This window comes from Cetorhinus maximus, chromosome 11, assembly GCF_964194155.1.
Source record: "Cetorhinus maximus chromosome 11, sCetMax3.hap1.1, whole genome shotgun sequence".
In the NCBI taxonomy this organism is placed as follows: Eukaryota; Metazoa; Chordata; class Chondrichthyes; order Lamniformes; family Cetorhinidae; genus Cetorhinus; species Cetorhinus maximus.
Genome location: NC_135889.1, coordinates 103,802,669 through 103,821,956, shown reverse-complemented (window position 1 = coordinate 103,821,956; position 19,288 = coordinate 103,802,669). Strand labels below are relative to the sequence as shown.

At 43.4% G+C, this 19,288-nt stretch overlaps 1 protein-coding gene across 5 annotated transcripts in view; it reads right to left on the bottom strand.

Moving 5' to 3' along the window:
- The window catches only part of mbd5 (methyl-CpG binding domain protein 5), a 246,082-nt gene that overhangs the window by 80,298 nt on the left and 146,496 nt on the right, over positions 1 to 19,288 (bottom strand). For 4 of the 5 annotated variants that reach the window (XR_013578004.1, XR_013578005.1, XM_078552521.1 and 1 more), the window contains exons 4-6: positions 17,898 to 18,078; positions 11,870 to 13,969; positions 10,483 to 10,554 (exon numbers count right to left, since the gene is read on the bottom strand). Coding sequence is in view for 3 of the 5 variants with exons in the window: in XM_078552521.1 (XP_078408647.1) it covers positions 10,483 to 10,554; positions 11,870 to 13,969; positions 17,898 to 18,078 (2,353 nt within the window). In the remaining 2 variants the exon portion in view is untranslated. The remainder of the gene's footprint in view (positions 1 to 10,482; positions 10,555 to 11,869; positions 13,970 to 17,897; positions 18,079 to 19,288) is intronic. The other variant, XM_078552523.1, reaches the window with a different exon arrangement.

The window sequence follows — 19,288 nt, the reverse complement described above, 5'->3', positions numbered from 1 at the left end:
TCCGCCATTCATTATGATCATAGCTGATCATTGAACTCAATAGCCTGCTCCCGCTTTCTCCCCATATCCTTTGATCCCTTTTGTCCCAAGAGCTATATCTAACTCCTTCTTGAAAACATACAATGTTTTGGCCGCAACTACTGTCTGTGGTAACAAATTCCACAGGCTCACCATTCTCTGGGTGAAGAAATTTCTCCTCATCTCAGTCCTAAATGGTCTACCCCGTATCCTCAGACTGTGACCCTATATACTGGACTCCCCCACCATCAGGAACATCCTTCCTGTATCTACACTGTCTAGTCCTGTTGAATTTATAGGTTTCTATGAGATCGCCCTCATTCTTTTGAACTCCAGCGAATATAATCCTAACTGACTCAATCTCTCCACTTTTGTCAGTCCCGCTATCCCAGGAATCAGTCTGGTAAACCTTTGCTGCACTCACTCTATAGCAAGAATATCCTTCCTCAGATAAGGAGACCAAAACTGTACACAATATTCCAGGTGTGGTCTCATCAAGGCCCTGTATAATTGCAGCAAGACATCCCTGTTCCTGTACTCGAATCCTCTGGCTATGAAGGCCAACATTTTTTGCCTTCTTTACTGCCTGCTGCACCTTCAGTGACTGGTGTACGAAAACACCAAGGTCTCTTTGCACATTCCCCGCTCTCAATTTATAGTCAGATAATAATCTGCCTTCCTGGTTTTGCTACCAAAGCAGATAACTTCACATTTATCCACATCATACTGCATCTGCCAAACATTTGCCCAATCATTCAACTTGTCCAAATCTCAGTGAAGCATCTCTGCATCCTCCTCACAGCTCACCCTTCCATCCAGCTTTGTGTCATCTGCAAATCTGGAGATATTACATTTAGTTCCCTCATCTAAATCATTAATATACATTGTGAATAGCTATATGTGCAGAAATGTTCCCCAGCATTTCTGGTATGTTATTTGGGTCCCAGCACCGATCCCTGTGGTACCCCACTAGTCACCGCCTGCCATTCAGAAAAAGACCCATTTTTTCCTACTCTTTGTTTCCTGTCTGCCAGCTCGTTTTCTATCCATCTCAATACACTACCCCTAATCCCATGCGCTTTAATTTTACACGCTAATCTCTTATGTGGGACTTTGTCGAAAGCTTTCTGAAAGTCCAAATAAACCACATCCACTAGCTCCTCCTCATTAACTCTACTAGTTACATGCTCAAAAAAATCCAGTAGATTTGTCAAGCATGATTTCTCTTTCGTGAATCCATGCTGACTCTGTCCGAGTCTGCCACTGTTTTCCAAGTGCTCAGCTATTAAATCTTTTATAATGGGCTCTAGAATTTTCCCCACTACCGACGTCAGGCTGACTGGTCTATAATTCCCTGTTTTCTCTCTACCTCCCTTTTTAAATAGTGGGGTTACATTAGCTACCCTCCAATCTATAGGAACTGTTCCAAAGTCTATAGGATCTCGGAAGATGACCACCAATGCATCAACTATTTCTAGGGCCACTTCCTTAAGTACTCTGGGATGTAGATTATCAGGCCCTGAGGATTTATCGGCCTTCAATCCCATCAATTTCCCCAACACCATTTCCCTACTAATACTGATTTCTTTCAGTTCCTCCCTCTCACTAATAATGTTCCCCAACATTTCTGGTATGTTATTTGTTTCCTGCTTTGTGAAGACAGAAACAAAGTATGTATTTAGTTGGTCAGCCATTTCTTTGTTCCCCATTATAAATTCCCCTGTTTCTGATTGTAAGCGACCTACATTTGTCTTCACCAATCTTTTTCTCTTCACATGCCGATAGAAACTTTTACAGTCAGTTTTTATGTTCCCCGCAAGCTTACTCTCGTACTCTATTTTCTCCTTCTTAATCAATCCCTTGGTCCTCCTTTGCTGAATTCTAAAGTGCTCCCAATCCTCAGGTCTGTTTTTTTTTAGCCAATTTGTATGCATCCTCCTTGGATCTAATACTATCTTTAATTTCCCTTGTAAGCCATGGTTTGGCCACCTTTCCTGTTTTACTTTTGCACCAGACAGGAATAAACAATTGTTGCAGTTCACCCATGTGCTCTTTGAATGCTTGCCATTGACTATCCACCGTCATCCCTTTAAGTAACGTTTCCCAATCCATCATAGCCAACTCGCGCCTCATACCATCATAGTTTCCTTCACCCAAACTTAGTCTCAGAATCAACTATGTCACTCTCCATTAAAATTAAGAATTCTACCATATTATGGTCGCACATCCCCAAGGGGCCTCGCACAACTAGATTGCCAATTATTCCTTTCTCAATACACAATACCCAGTCAAGGATGGCCTGTTCTCTAGTTGGTTCCTCAACGTATTGGTCCAGAAAACCATCCCGTATACACTCCAGGAATTCTTCCTCTACAGTATCGTTACTAATTTGATTTGCCCAATCTATATGCAGATTAAAGTCACCCATAATTACAGATGTTCCTTTATTGCATGCGTCTCTAATTTCCTGATTAATGTCATTCCCAACATCACCATTACAGTTTGGGGGTCTATATACAACCACTAACGATTTTTGCCCCTTAGTGTTTCTCAGCTCTACCCATACAAATTCCACATCGTCGGAGCTAATATCTTTCCTTACTATTGCGTTAATTTCCTCTTTAACCAGCAATGCAACTTCACCGTCTTTTCCTTTTTGTCTGTCCTTCCCAAATACTGAATACCCCTGGATGTTCAGTTCCCATCCCTGGTCACCCTGCAGCCATGTCTCCATAATCCCGACTATATCATACCTGTTTACATCTATTTGCGCGGTTAATTCATCCACTTTATTGCGAATGCTCCTTGCGTTAAGGCACAAAGCCTTAAGGGCTTGCCTTTTTAACATTACTTATCTCATTCCCACTATTTTCCACTGAGGCACTGTTTGATTCTTGCCCTTGATTTCTCTGCCTATCACTTTTCTTATTCCCCTTTCTGTCTTTTGTTCTTGTCCTAGATTCCCCCTTATCTGACTCCTTGCATAGGTTCCCATCCCCCTGCCATCCCCAACCACTCTAGCAAATATTCCCCTAGGGCATCAGTCCCGGTCCTGCCCAGGTGTAACCCGTCCAGTTTGTACAGGTCCCACCTCCCCCAGAGCCGGTCCCAAAGTCCCAGGAATCTGAAACCCTTTCCCTCACATCATCTCTTTAGCCACGTATTCATCCGGTATATCCTGAGATCACAACTTTTGAAGTTCTACTTTTCAACTTACTTCCTAACTCCCTATATTCTGCTTTTAGGACCTCATCCCTTTTTTTACCTATGTCGTTTGTACCAGTGTGTACCATGACCACTGGCTGTTCACCCTCCCCCTTCAGAATGTCCTGTCGCCGCTCTGAGACATTCTTGACCCTAGCACCAGGGAGGCAACATACCATCCTGGAGTCTCGTTTGTGGCCACAGAAACACCTATCTATTCCCCTTACAATTGAATCCCCTATAACGATTGCATTCCCACACTTATTGCTCCTCCCCTGTGCAGCAGAGCCAACCGTGGTGCAACGAATTTGGCTGTTGCTGCTTTCCCCTGAGAGGCCATTCCCCTCAACAGTGTCCAAAGTGGTATATCTGTTTTGCAGAGGAATAGTACAGGAGATTCCTGCATTGCCTGCCTAGTCCTCTTGCTCGGCCTGGTGGTCACCCATTCCCTTCCTTCCTGTGGACTCTTAGCCTGCGGTGTAACCACCTCTTTATACGTGCTATCCACGATACTCTCCACCTCATCGATGCTTCACGGTGTCCCCAGCTGCCGCTCCAGCTCCAAAACCTGGGCTTCCATGAGCTGCAGCTGGAGACATTTCCCGCACACATGCTGGCCCCGGGTACTGGAAATCCAACATAGAGCAGGAGGAGCACACCACGGCTTTAAGCTCTCCTGTCATGACTTACCCCTTTAAATTAAATTAAACCTTTTGGAAGATACTTGATATCAAATAATATCAATTATTCTAGGGCTCTCCTTCCCTGCTCCTCACTGTTACAGAATATAGCCCTTACAAACAATAAACCACAAAATAAGACCTTAAAAACTATAAGCGATAAAAGTAGTAAATACTTACCCGACCATACTCTCAGTACTCAAAGAATCACCTCGTTCCCTCCTCATCGAACTCCCTCAGTCATCTTTGCTCTCCCAGCTCCTCTTCAACTCCCGGCTCCCCTCGCGCTCCTTTTGGCTAGGCCAGTTCAGTTTTTGGTCAATGATAACCCCCAGGATGCTGATAGTGGGGGGGTTCGCCGATGACAGTGCCATTGAATGTCAAGGGTTAGGTTCTCTCTTGTTGGGGATGGTCATTGCCTGGTACTTGTGTGGTGCAAATGTTACTTGCCACTTGTCAACCCAAGCCTGGATATTGTCCAGGTCTTGCTGCAATGGACACATACTGTGTCACTGTCTGAGGAGTCATGAATGGTGAATATTGTACAATCATCAGCCAAATCCCCACTTCTGACCTTATGATGCAGGGAAGATCATTGATACAACAAATGAAGATGGTTGGGCCGAGAACACTACCCTGAGGAACTCCTCCGGTGATATCCTGCAGCTGAGCTGACTAACCTCCAACAACCACAACCATCTTCCTTTGTGCTAGGTAGGCCTCCGACCAGTGCAGAGTTTTCCCCTGACTCCCGGTGACCCCAGTTTTGCTATGGCTCCTTGATGCCACACTCGGTCAAATGCTGCCTTGGTGTTAAGGACAGTCACTCTCACCTCACTTTGAGTTCAGCTTTTTTGTCCATGTTTGGACCAAGGCTGTAATTAGGTCAGGACTGAGTAGTCCCTGGCAGAACCCAAACTGAGTGGGATTTTCTGTGCCCACTGGTGTTGGACGTGAGCAGACAATATGGCGTGATCGGTTTCACGATGGCGTGAAACCAGTTTGCGATCGTCCGCTCAGTCCAACGATGGCAGGCTGCATTCTCTGCCATTAGACACTGGGAACCTCATTATAATACATCAGCATATCATTATTAGGACTGTCCGCCAGAATCGTTCTCCCCCACTGGATCGTCTGCACACGCTGATGGGAAAGCATGCTGGTGTCGAAAATGTCTCGACAAGTGTGATGTGAAGAAGTTGGGACTTACCCGCTAGGGCTTTGCTCACATCGCGGACATCCGAGCAGCAGAAGATGCTGGAGCCAGACACCAATGGCACACTGGATGAACATCCATGGCATGCTGGGTGGATTCTCATGGACATGGCTCTGCTGTGAAGCAATGCACATAAGTTGGATATTCACTGTTGATGCTCACAACAGACGATGGTCGAGGGGATGGGAGAGGAAGGCTAGGATTGGCTGGGGAGGAAAAAGTGTCAGGATGGGGTGAGGTGTTGGGGGGGGGGGGGGGAATGAAGGTGTCTGGGGGGAGGGAGAATGGGGGGGTGGGGAAAGAGGGGGTAATGGGGGAGAAGACGCCAACTTGGGAGGTAGTGTAATGAGGGTACAAGGTGCAAGAGAAGGAATGTGGAAGGTATCAGGGGGAAGAAGGGGTGCAGAGAGGGGAGGGAATAATGGTGGAGGAAGAAGTAAGAGTGGAGGAAGGAGTCAGAAATGTTGAGCGACTAAACGCGGGGAGGGAAGGAAAGGGGTGCGGGGAGGGAAAGGGGTGCGGGGGGGGGGGGGGGTGGGGGATGAAGAGGTGCAGAGTGTTGGTGTGCAGGTCAATGCACACGGGAGGGGTCAGATAGGTCGTCAGCCTCCTGGGGAGCAAACTGAGTGTAGGTGTGGTGTCAAGAAAGGGTGTGAATGACAGAGCGCAGTGTGAGGTGGGTAGGGTGGCAAGGTGAGAGTTCAACGTAGCGAAAGGAGGGATGGTGAGGGTGGTTGGTAGGGACTTGGAGGCAGACACAGACCCTGGGTGTGAAGGAGTAGTTTAGGGTGGTGAATGTGGATGGGGGTGGGGTGCTCTGGAAGGAGGGGAAAGTGCACATTCACCTGGACAAGGGCTGGGGCTGGTAAGTAACAGAGGGGAGGTGGAATGTGATGGGGAAAGAAATGAATGACTGGGGGAGGGGAAAGGATGGGGGGAGCAAAAGTAAAACTAAATTAGCACCATGCTGTCCAAATCGAAAGTGAAACGAGAGTTGTGGTGGGACAGATCATGTGCAGCATGGAAATATGATCAGTGGGTGGGTGCAAATGTCAGTCTGCTGAGATGGGCAACTGAGACCGAACCCCAGCAGGCAGCATTCAAAATGCTCAGGACATTGAGATGAGTGTGAAACGTGAAGGATCCGCGTGCATGGGAGAGTGCTTGCACGAGGCTCTAAAAGGCCTTGCGCCACACACTTTTCCCTCCAGGGTCACTCGTGGGCTGGCTGCTTCTTCTGTGGTAACTGGTCTTGTGGGCTGCTTATTTCCATCTTTTCACTGGAGGAGGTGTCCTCTTGGTTGCAGATGAGGATGTGGATGGACCCAAGGGACTGGCTGGCTAAGGGTGTCAGTCCCTTGGTAGAGCTCCCTGTGAACCAAAGTAGAGATAAGTAGTGCATGGCAGCAGAGTCAAAAGCAGGAGAGAGAGCACTCACAGTTGCATTGAGGGAGGGATGATGTGGTGCAGGATCCTCAGGTGGGTATTTGCCGCCAACCTCACCATCGCCACGGGCAGGGTCCATATCCTCACCGGTCAACACGATGGCGTGCTCCTCAAAGTGAGTGAGGGGCCGAATGTGGGCCACTCAACCCCCGGTCTGGGACCTCTCCCAGCTGATATGTGCAGGCTTCTCCTACATGAAAACAGATGGAAAGAGTGTGAGCAGGACACAAGGTGCTGCGTGGAATGTTTGTGTGGTGAGCAGCGCCGTGGACAGGAATATGGACATGAGCGCCAGAGGATATGAGCCTGGAGATGTGAAGTTGTATGTGAGAATTAGTGGTGCTGTCCCTTGAGGTATGACATCCCTGTGGATGTGCGATGGGTTTGTGAGCGTATGAATTGAGAGTGATGAGAAGGTGAGAGTTACCCTGGTAGAACGGATGAGACCATTCATCCTATAGTGTCACTGGGTGGCTGTCCTCTGTTGCAGGGCATTGGCGCTGACCACCCCTGCGCCACCGCCTCCCAAGGCTGGTTGGTCACACTGCTGCCCATCCTGCGGCCAGAGCGGGGGAGGATGACATCACAGCGGGCCTCCACGGCACCCAAAAAGCATTCCCAGTGACACGTTGCTAAACCTGAGGCTGCAATCTTCTTGCCTTTCATGGGCATTTTCCCTGTAGTAGTTGTAGCTTGGAAGCACTGAGATGTGTGTGCACGGCTGCACTTTAAAGATGGCGCTTGGTGTGATGAAGTGGTGAAGTGATGGGGGACAGGCAAATGACAGCCTACCCGCCATGGAAACGGTGTGTTTCCTGGGAATGCATCGATAACATGGCAGGTTTGCAATGATATGGTGTGAAAACCCGCCATCGCAGCCAATGGGTAAAATGTTAGTGCAAATCTAGAATGATTCCGCCCAGAAAGTCATTGAGCAGCTTATTGCTAAGCAAGTGCCACTTGATAGCACTGTCGACAACACTTACCATCACTTTGTTGATGATCAAGAGGAGACTGATGGGGAAGAGTCATACGGACTCGAAATGTTAACTCTGTCTTTCTCTCCATAGATGCTGTTAGACCTGCTGGGTTTTTCCATCATTTTCTGTTTTTGTTAGTAATTAGTTGGGTTGGATTTGTCCTGCTTTTTGTGGACAGAACATACCTAAGCAATTTTCCACATTGTTGGGTAGATGCCAGTGTTGTAGCTGTGCTGGAACAGCTTGGCTAGGGATGGGCTAGTTCTGGAGCACAAATCTTCAGTACTATTGCCGGAATGTTGTCAGGGTTCCTAACCTTTACAGTATTTAATGCCCTCAGCCATTCCTTGATATCTTGTGGAGTAAAGCGAATTGGCTAAAGACTGGCATCTGTGATGCTGGGGACCTCAGGAGGAGGCTGAGGTGGATCATCCACTCAGCACTTCTGGCTGAAGATGGCTGCAAGTGCTCTAGCCTTGTCTTTTGCACTGATGTGCTGGGCTCTTCCTCATTGAGGATGGGGATATTTATGGAGCCTCCTCCTCCAGTTAATTGTTTAATTGTCCACCACCATTCAAGACTGGATGTGACAGGACTGCAGAGCTTAGGTCTGATCCGTTGGTCGTGGGATTGTTTAGCTCTGTTGATGGCGTGCAAGTTGTCCTGCGTTGTATCTTCACCAGGTTGACATCTCATTTTTAGGTATGCCTGATGCTGCTCCTGGCATGCCCTCCCCCCTCCTGTACTCTTCATTGAACCAAGGCTGATTCCCTGGCTTGATGGCAACGGTAGAGTGGGGATATGCTGGGCCATAAGGTTACAGATATTCAATTGTGCTGCTGATGGCCCACACTACCTCATGGATGCCCAGTTTTGAGTTGTTCTGTCTGTTCAAAATCTATCCCATTTAGCATGATGGTAGTGCCACACAACACAGGGTATCCTCAACATGTAGATGGGATTTCATCTCTGCAAGGATTGTGTGGTGGTCATACCTCCCAATACTGTCATGGGAAGATGCATCTGCAGCAGGTAGATTGGTGAGGACGAGGTCCTCTTGTTGGTTCCCTCACTGCTTGCTGAAGATACAGTCTAGCAGCTGCTATGTCCTTTAGGACTCAGCTCCATCAGGAGTGGTGCTACTGGGCCACTTTTGTTGATGGACATGGAAGTCCCCACCCTGAGTACATTCTGTGTGCCCTTGTTAACGTCAGTGCTTCCTCCAAGTGGTGTTCATATGGAAGAATATTGATTCATCAGCTGTGGGGTCATGGTAGGTGGTAACCAGCAGGCAGTTTCCTTTCCCATGTTTGACCTGATGCCAAGAGACTTCACGAAGTCCAGAGATGATGTTCAGGGCTCCCAGCGTAACTCCCTCTTGACTGTATACCACTGCCGGGTCTGTCCTACTGGTGGGACAGCAAAACCCAGGAATGGTCATGGTCGTGTCTGGGACAGAGCCATACTCACTAAATCATACCTTACAGACAATGTAAGTCTGTTGCTTGACTTGTCTGTGGGACAGCTCTCCCAATTTTGGCACAAGCCCCCAGATGTTAGTAAGGAGGACTTTGCAAGGTTGACAGGGCTAGGTGTGCCGTTGTCATTTATGGATGCTTAGGTCAATGTCTGGTCAACCGTCCGGTTTCATTCCTCTTAGACTTCATAGCAGTTTAACACGACCGACTTGCTAGTCTATTTAAGAGTGCATTTACGAGTCAACCAGATTGCTGTGGGTCTGGAGTCACATGTATACCAGGCCAGGTTAGGACGGCAGATTTAGTGAACCAGACGGGTTTTTATGACAATTGCCAACAGTTTTTTATGGTCACCATTAGTCCAGTTTTTAATTCCAAATTGATTACTTGAACTTGAATTCCACTAGCTGCTCTGGTGGGCTTCCAACCCTTGTCTCCAAAGCATTAGCCTGGGCCTCTGGATGACTAGGCCAGTGACATTACCACTACGCCACCACCCCCTCCATCAGCCCCCACCCCCCACCCCCCCTCACCACCCCACCAGCTCCCCCTCCCTAATGTTTATTATGGGACTAGTACAGGTGAAACAGATGGCAATCAGGTAATCTTATAAAACTTTCTAAACAAACTGATTCTTTAAGCTTTGGCCTCCATGTTACAATACAGCACTGACAATAAGATGTAGGTCAGCATCATATGACATTTTAATGTTAGTCACACCAGACACTGAATATAATTCTAAATCTGAAGGAGGTAGTGTTTTTAAAGTTCGACATTTTGACACATATGAAATAGGATCTGTGTTATATATTACATAAACAGAAAACATAGGGGGAATGTATGTTTGACACAAGTTAACCCACTATTATTCCAATTTTGTTTAAACCAACAGTTCCCAGTTTGTAGCCATAGATAAATATTCCAGGATATTTCAGCAATTGTTATTATTTCAGTACTTCATATTTTAGATCACAATAACTGCTTCAGTTTAGGTTCTTTAACGATGCATGGTCAGCATTTTGAGCATTTTTGTCTTCAATATTTGTGAAAGGCAAGCTACTGAGCACATTACCAGAGGATTATATCTCCCAACAGGTGAACAGAGAGTTTTAATATCATCCATACATGCTAAATTAAATCTAGGTCCTGGAGATGAAGGCTGATGCACCATCATGTTAACAAAATATATCCAAGAAATTAACAAAAATTGAAAATGATGAGACGAAAGTCAAATACAAGGTTCTGAATTGGTATTGATAATGAGATGTCTAACAAACATTGACAAGTTTGTTTCAGCAACATTTTCATATTTAGTGTCATCTCTTATATTTTACTCTGCATAAGCTCTACATGGAGGGATTGTTCTTTTTCATTCAGACTTGCTTTGGCTAGAATTATTTATTTGATTGTGGTGACAGGGAAAGGGAAATGGGTCCTGTGCCTACAATACTGAAGCGTACCTCCTGACAGGTTGACCAAAGAACAACGTTGCCGTCTGTGGAGATGTCCATGGGATGGACCATCCTGCCCTCCTGACAGAGGATAGCGTTGACGAGGGCAAGAAAATGGAGGAAAAAGGTGTTACAAAATAAACTACACTTAAACACAAAAAAATAGTGAATAATTCCATAACAAGGGGAAAACATTTTCTTTTATTCAGTGGAATTACTACATCTCCTGTCATGCAGTTATTATTTAACTGAGCAAACACTTTGTAAGTAAAGCATACATTTTCCCCATTTTTGCCAGCTTTGGTGCAACTTCTTTCTACAACTGCCTTAAGCCTCAAGGAGAGTGACATGAGGACTTTTTTTGTCATTTCACTGCTTTACATTTCCTTTGTGCAATGCAATCCAGCCAGTGGTTTTAACTATCTTAAACAAATTCCCACAACAGTTTGGCTTATTTGAGCCAAAGTGCTGTGAATAATGATATTATGCAGCTACCCAGCAAACTGATCATAATACAGTCACTCCCCCCAGAATAAGATAAGCTGAAACTGCCAACAATACAACATATGTTTCACAATGCTTGGCAGAATATTCAGTTTGTATTTAAATCACTTGCACTTTTTTTTTAAAAAAGGGTAGATTAGACATTCAAAATTTACATTTCTTTTCAATGCACAAAATAATATTCAATGATCAAGGCCAGTGTAAGAATTATCTTTGTACTGTATTTTAGTGGAGGATACTTTGACAAACAGGTTTCTGACTCCAAATGACTTCCAAGTCCAAAAAGGTTGAACTTAATTCTTCATCAAAAACAAGAACATTTTTTGTTCAATAAACTGAAATGTTTCTAATTTTTTTCCTCCTCAAAATCGTGCCATTAAGAGAGAGAAGTTATCTTTCTGAGGCTTCACAAACATTTTGTAAACCTAGCTATAATGCTATGTTAGTTTTTTACTTCTATCTGAATCAGTCACAAACATGAAAACTGGGCAAGATGCATGAAAAAAAATTAGGAGAAATCATTAATCATTAAATGATCAAGAGGACTGAAGCATCATGTTTGTAATCTTGAAACAAACATTTAAATCAAACAGAAATTATTTTGTGACCAACCTAAGTATTCGGCTACATGCATTTGAGTCAGTGAAAGAGAAATCTTTGTCATGATGGTATACCAGAATAAAACCTGGTTATATGATATATCTGCTAAATATTGTAATATATGGAACACCTGACCAATACTCACTGAAAGCTTATGATGTGCTATATATCACAATCCTTGTGCTAAAATTGCAAAACACTTATTAAAATTATAAATGTACCCAGAGTTGAAGTTTGAAACTAAATCTCAAGACAATGGATTAACGAAAAGTTTATCACTATAAAACCATACCTGTGTCAGCACTGGTTTGGCTACAAATGCCACTGCTGTTTGGTACCATTACTGCTGAAGAGGCTGCAATTCTTGAATGATGGTTAGAATGCAAGCTATTTCCCAAAGTCATTGCAGACTGATGAAGTAGCCCACAATTGCCATTACCATGGAGCTGTCCGACTAACCCAACAAATTGATTGTTTGGGCCCTGACAACTGTGGATTAAATTAGTACTTGTATTTTGGCAAGAAATACCGTCCCCTCTTGATAGATTTTGAGCTGATAGGCTATGAATGGAACCCGAGTTCAGGCTGGTATTTGAGAAGTTATGTTGGCTGGAGGAACAAGAAATACCTGTTGTGGAACTACCACAGCTAGTACTGTTATTACCACTGATTTGAGAACTTTGTGAACTCATAGACTGAAGTAACTGAGACATGGTGTTATTCATAGTTACGGATGAATTTTGTCCTTGTTTCCTTAGAGAGTCAATCACAGACTTTGGGACTCCGGAGTTGCCCATCTGAGATTGTTTTAGCATACTCAATACTGTGGGGGTTGCTTGCTTCCGTTTCCTCAAAGGATCCTTTTGCTGTGCCATTAGCTTGTCTCTCAGTGCTGCACGTCCACTCTGACCTTCATTAACTGAAAGAAGCATGTTGGCAGTTGGCGGAAACATGGTATTTAAAGTGCTGTGTCCTTCACTATTGCCACCACTGCCAACTCCACCACTACTGTTACTACCAGACAGTTTGTTTTGATTAGCTAGCTGTGCTTTGGCTGCTGCTGAAAGTAAACTGCTTGCTGGAAATGAGGCAGCATTATGCTGATTCAAAATTTGATTTAAGGGCATTCCTAGCAAACCTGGCTGACCCTTTTGTTGTTGTACGTTTCCAACAGATACAGATGGAAACAAAGGGTTACTTTGAGGATTTAGAACATTGTTCATTCCAACCAACAATGGATTAGGAATATCTTTGTATTGATGAAGAAGCCCATCAGGCTTGGTGGATGGACTAGATGGCATAGATGGTCGTGGAGAACCCATAGATGACCTTGGTGACCTTGGAGGAACCTTTATCCCACCGCAGCTTGACTGAGGACCTGCAGGTGGCATCATTAAACTTCCATGATCAGAGGATGTAGATGATGACCTTGATCTCTGTGGTGATGCTTCAATTCTTCCCATGACAGGTCCCATCATGTGTACAGGGGAGGTGACCGGAGCAGGAGATACAGATGTGGATGTTGAATGTTGAACCCTTGGTACATGAGTTCCATGGTTTACAGGGCCAGGCTTAATAGTTGGCAATGGTAGGTTGCTTGGCAAAGGGACAACAGCAGGAGGCATGTTTACATTCATCATAGGTACCTGAGAGTGCATGGTTGTCGGGAAATTAGATGTGTTCATAAGTACTGGGTTAGGTTTACTTGGTATGGGGTCAAGGATGCCTAATGGATCCTTTTCAGAGGGCAATGGCTTTTTCTGGAGAGCACATGATGTTGGAGCTCCTTGGGGAGGTTTGTGAAACATAATTCTTGGCATGTCAATGTTTGATGAATAATTACAAGAGGGTTTTTTCATTACAGGACTTTTTGTAGTCATTGTTGGTGAAAGAGGTATAGAAGTCCTACCAGCCAGAGCGCAGGATGAGTGGGATGAAGAATTTTGCATCAGAACTGTGGGTGGGGAATGAGGCATTCTATTTACGTGAATAGGACTGGAGTTCGGCCCAGCATGAAAGCCTGGATTATTTCTCGTAAAGACATCGGGGCTTCCCACTGTATCAGTCCTCGGAGATATAGAACCATCTCCATAGATTTGTGATCCTGATGATGCTGGACTGGATAAACCACCGTGGCTTCCACGATATGGAGACTTCTGCCCTTGATCACTGCTACCCAGTCTCTGCCTGGAATAACCATGAAGCTCCTGCTGGGGACTTCCACACATTTCCTGTTGATAAATCCTTGTCACTGCATTTGGACCCCCTGTCATCAATTTAGGCAGAAATGTATTCTTATAGTCTGGCACTGTGGAATTTGCCATTACTTCTTGTGATTTATTTCTCACTGCTCTTGGAGTTGCAGCTCGTGATTGTACCATAGGAGTTCCACCTTAAAAAACAGAAAGGTAGGTCAATCATGTAGAAGAACAATGTTCAGAGCAGGAAAAGACCACTCACCCCATTACTCATAGTCCTCCTTCACCATGTGTTGATCTTTACTTTGAGGAACACTATGCTTTTTCTCTAGAAAAATCTTATATCTCTATAGTCTAATGATCCAGCTCCTTTTAAAAAATTTTAATTGACTCTGAATAAATAGCCTTCTCTGGGAGTCTATTTTAGCAAAGAGGATGGGAGAAAGAGGTGTTACAATTGGCCTCAAAGCTAAAGAGATTTGAGTGCAAGGAGTTTTGAGAGAAAGAAAACCAGCCAGAATTCTCAGTCATGACTGTTAGACAGCAATTCCTATTTGAACTGTGGGTGCACAGATACCATTCTAAGGACAAGGTTGTGCTTGGCTGTGATAACATTTTTTTTTATTGGTTCATGGAATGCCCATCCCAAATTGCTCTTGAGGTGGTGGTGGTGAGTAGCCCTCTTGAACTTCTGCAGTCCATCTGGTGTAGGTACACCCACAGTCCTGTTAGGAAGAGAGTTCCAGGGTTTCTGACGCAGCAACAATGAAGGAATGGCGATACAGTCCCAAGTCAGGATGGTGTTGCAGGTGGTGGTGTTTCCATGCCTCTGCTGCCCTTGTACTTCTAAGTGGTAGAAGTTTGGAAGCTGCTGTCAAAGGTGGCTTGGTGAGTTGCTGCAGTGCATTTTGTAGATGGTACACACTACTGCCACTGTCATCAATTTAGGCAGAAACATATCCTTATACTAGTGGAGGGAGTGGACATTTAAGGTGGTGGTTGGGGTGCTGATCCATTAGGTTGCTTTATCCTAGATGGTGTTGAGCTTCGAGAGTTGTTTGGAGCTACACTCATTCAAGGCAAGTGGAGAGCATTCCATCACACTCCTGACTTTTGCCTTGTACATGGTGGGCCAAGCTTTGGGATCAGGAGGTACATTACTACCACAGAATTCCCAGCCATACTTGAATATTCTACTGACATTTATTACGCAGGCATATACATAAAGAATGATCACTTGATTGAGGAACTGGATGGCTGCTGCTACCACTTCCTATGCAGCAGAGGAACATGTGTAGGCCATTTAGACTAGAGCATGTTCTGCCATTTGATGAGATCCAAACTGAATATGCCCACCGTTGCCCCATAACCCTGAGTACCTCTTGATTAAGAAAAAATTAACAATATCAATTGTAAAATTAACAATTGACCTCGCATCAACTGTCCTTTGCGGAAGAGAGTTTCAAACTTTTACCACTCTTTATGTCTTCACATTATTTCCTTAGTTTTTCCTTATTTCACTCCTGAAAGGTCTGGCTCTAACTTTTAGATTATGCCCCTTGGTCCTAAAGTGCCTTAACTAGCGAAAATAGTTTCTCCCTTAAGCTTCTAACTTCTGGGGAACATAACCCACTTTATTTAATCCCTCCTCATAGTTTAAACCTTGGGAGTTCAAGTTTCATTCTAGTAAATCTATACTGTATTCTCTCCATTGCCAATATATCCTTCCTAAGGTGTGGTGTCCAGCACTGCTTGCAATACTCCGGGTGTGGCCTAACCAGGGGTTGGTATAGCTGAAGTATGACTTCTACCCCCTTGCATTTTATTCCTTCAGATGACGGTCAGCATTCTATGAGCATTTTGATTATTTTCTGCATCTGTTGTTGGCATTTTGACATATTATGTACTAGGATCTGCCCAGCCCCCAAATCTCTTTGGACCTCCACTCTTTCAGCTTTTTACTGTTCTGAAGATAACCTGTTCTATCCTTTTTGGGTCCCAAGTGAGTGACCTCACATTAACCTATATTAAAATATATTTACCATAGTTTTGCCTATTCACTTAATTTTACACTTCAATCAACACTACTTACAAAAGCACCCACCTTTGTGTCATTGACAGATTTGGAGATGGGGCTTTCTATCTCATCATCTAAGCTGTTAACAAATAGATGAGGCCCCAAACAGAGATCCTTGTGGGGTAGAAGCTAAAAGCAAAATACTGCAGATGCTGGAAATCTGAAATAAAAACAGAAAATGCTGGAAAAACTCAGCAGGTCTGACAGCATCTGTGGAGAGAGAAACAGAGTTGTTTCGAGTCTGTATGACCCTTCTTTAGAGCTAAAGAGAAGTAGAAATGTAATTAAATTTATACTATTTAAGGAGGTGGAGCAGGTGAAGCTGGAAAGAAGGCCTTAAACAGTATAAATTTAATCAAATTACTACCTCTCTTTAGCTCTGAAGAAAGGTCATACAGACTTGAAATGTTAACTCTGTTTCTCTCTCCACAGATGCCATCAGGCCTGCTGAGTTTTTCCAGCATTTTCTGTTTTTATTCCTTGTGATCAGCACTGGTCAGGTCCTACCAACTAGGGCACCTGCCCATCATCTCTACTGTCTCCTTCCACTCAGCCAATTTCCCAACCAGATCAATAGCATGCCTTCAATTTCATGAATTTCACCTTTTGCTAATAGTTCTTATAAGGGACTTTATGAAATTCCTTCTGGAAGTCCATACAAATAACATCCATTGGCATTCCCAATGCCATACCCCTAATCACATCACAATCACAACATGAGTTACAATCGCCAGGAAAGGTTGGAGGGGGACATTAAAACAGAAAAACTAGGCAGAAAAAGAAAATACACAAACTATTTAGCTAAAGTAACCAGAGCAGATTAGCAGTCAAAAGATTCTTAAAAAGTACAAGTCAGGGAAATAAATGACCATTGTAAAACTTTGATTTACAGCAGCGATGGAGATTATCTGACAAAAATGACCAACATTTTTCCAAAAAGAAAACGATCAGGTAATTTGATTTAGGATATTCTATTTTTGGAAAGTTGATAGCATAATGGAAGAGTGAGAAAAGCAAATTTGGAACAAAATTGTACTATAAAAGCTGACAAAACCAAGGCTTTAAAATAACTAATTTACTTTAATTAAGTGCTTTCCTCCAGTTTTCCAGCAATAGATATCACACTGGTCACTTGCCTTCACAGATCGTTAGTTGGACAAACAAATTGCAGATATTCCTATACTCCTATCTGGCAAAAAAAACAACGGAATGGATATCGCATTCAGTCAATCTGTCAATTTGGGTACAGGAGGCCAGTGATTATCCTAGAGGTCACGAGTTTAAATCCCACAGTGGCAAGTTGCAAAATGAATACAATACATCGGGTAACTTGTGGGTTTTGCACCAGGAAACTGAGCACAAAAGCTACTGGATTGTTGCAAAAACCCAGTTGGTTCACTTATGTTCTTCAGGGAAGCCAAACTGCCACCACTATCCAATTTGGCCTTCATGCGGCTCCAGTCAATTATACAGTTGATTCCTAATGTCTCGGGGCAATGAACAATGGGCAATAAATACTAGTTTGCTAGAGTCGCATATCCCAAGAAAAAATTTAAAAGCAGGGACATTTTACTGTCACTTATTCCTCCAAGTGGAGGAAATGAACAGATGAAAATAAACAATTTCAAAACTGTGCAACATCAGGCAACCTTGGGATTGAAAATGCAGAATCTGGAATTTCTCAAACTTAATTATACTTTGAAATTTTCTTCAATTCCAAACAAGTGAAAACATGTAACTTCAATAACTAATTTTTAAACTGACGGAAAATTAAGTTTTCATGTAGTATCAGCTATTAATAATTACATGCTTGGGAGTTTAAAAATCAAGAATGTGGACAGCAATGCAGATTGCGTAGTGTCCATAGTGTGTCATGAAAATCTGGAGAAGAATACTAGATTATTGTTAATAGAATATAAACTAAAATATCACTAAAGAAACGGTAAAACAAATAAGTGAAAATATAGTACTATGTAGCTTTTGGATAAAGTAAATCACACACACTCAAAACAAGCCAGATAACATTTCAGTTTTTGGAAACTTACTTGTTCCACCTCCTGGGCTGGTTAGAAGCAGGGAAGGATGTGGCGTCTCAATACTTTTATGTAGTGTAGCTACTGCAATTATTTTCCGTTTATGGATGCAAAGTTTTGTCAGATCTTCATCAGCTTTGACATCCTCTGCTGTTCTTTGTTTCACAGTTGCTCCAGGATCAAATGTGAACACCTAAAAACAAGACAACACTTCTGTTGTTACTATAAAGTTCCAAATTTAATATCAGATTTACTATTGCACTCAGAGGGAAAAGTAAATTACTTGGGGACATTGTCACTGTATGCAACGTATAATCCTGTACAACCATTGAGGCAATCTTCTCCCACTCCGATGCAGGTGTGCTTGTGTAAAGGGCCCCCTTTATTTTTCCATTGAACAAATCTCAGAGGGCTGCAAGCAATGTGATGAAGCATAAAAATCTTTAGCCCAACAGCCGGAAGCTAATAACTTCCTGTTGAGTAAGGGAAATCTAGTTCCTATGCTATCCAGCCTGAGTATTAATCAACTAAAGTAGAATTATACAATCTGTAAAAGCAAATGGACACCGATCTGGCGCAGATTTCCACAGTCAATTGATACAACTGCTCTAAAGGGGACCAGGTCAGAGGAAACATCAACAGTTTACTTGCATGGTAGCTTTGTATGTGGAGCTTAAGCTTTTGTTTAAAAATAAAGTGGAGATGACCACTTCTATACTATGTAATCTAATATCTTTCCTTGTCGGCTTAACTTCCACATACAATTAGGATTATATCAAAGCAGTACAAAAAATGATGCTCATGTCCACTTGTAGGACAGCCACGCCAAAATGCCAGTTATTCTGAGCTCTTGGATATAATTGACGATGTTTGGTGAAAACATTTCAGGTGCTTCCTTGCAGATAATTTCAAGAGGAACTTGACTCATGGAGTGCCCACAGCACAAATGAATTGACTGAAACGTCCCTGGTGGTTGCTGTTTTGTAAGATAAATTTATGTTAAAAATTGTCCTCAGGATATGGACGACACCAGAAAAGTTACATTTGCTCTAAAAAAATGGCAGTGGGCTGCTTTCTTGAACTGCTGCAGGTCCTTATGATAATGGTGCTTTCATGTTAGGTAGGCAATTCTAGGATTTTGATCTAATGATGAATACCACGAAGTGAAAGTACCCTCAAATACTTGTACTTCCAGATGGATAAAGGAAAGGCTTGCATTGATGTACCATCATCAGGATGTCTCTAAGTGCTTCATTGCCAATAAAGAAATTTTGAAGCATAATTGTGGTTATAATGAAGGGAAGCACGACAGACAACTTGCACTCAATGAGAACTCCACAGTAATGAGATGGATGATCAGGCAATTTTTTGTAAAGTAATGTTGGTTGCGTGGTAAATATTGT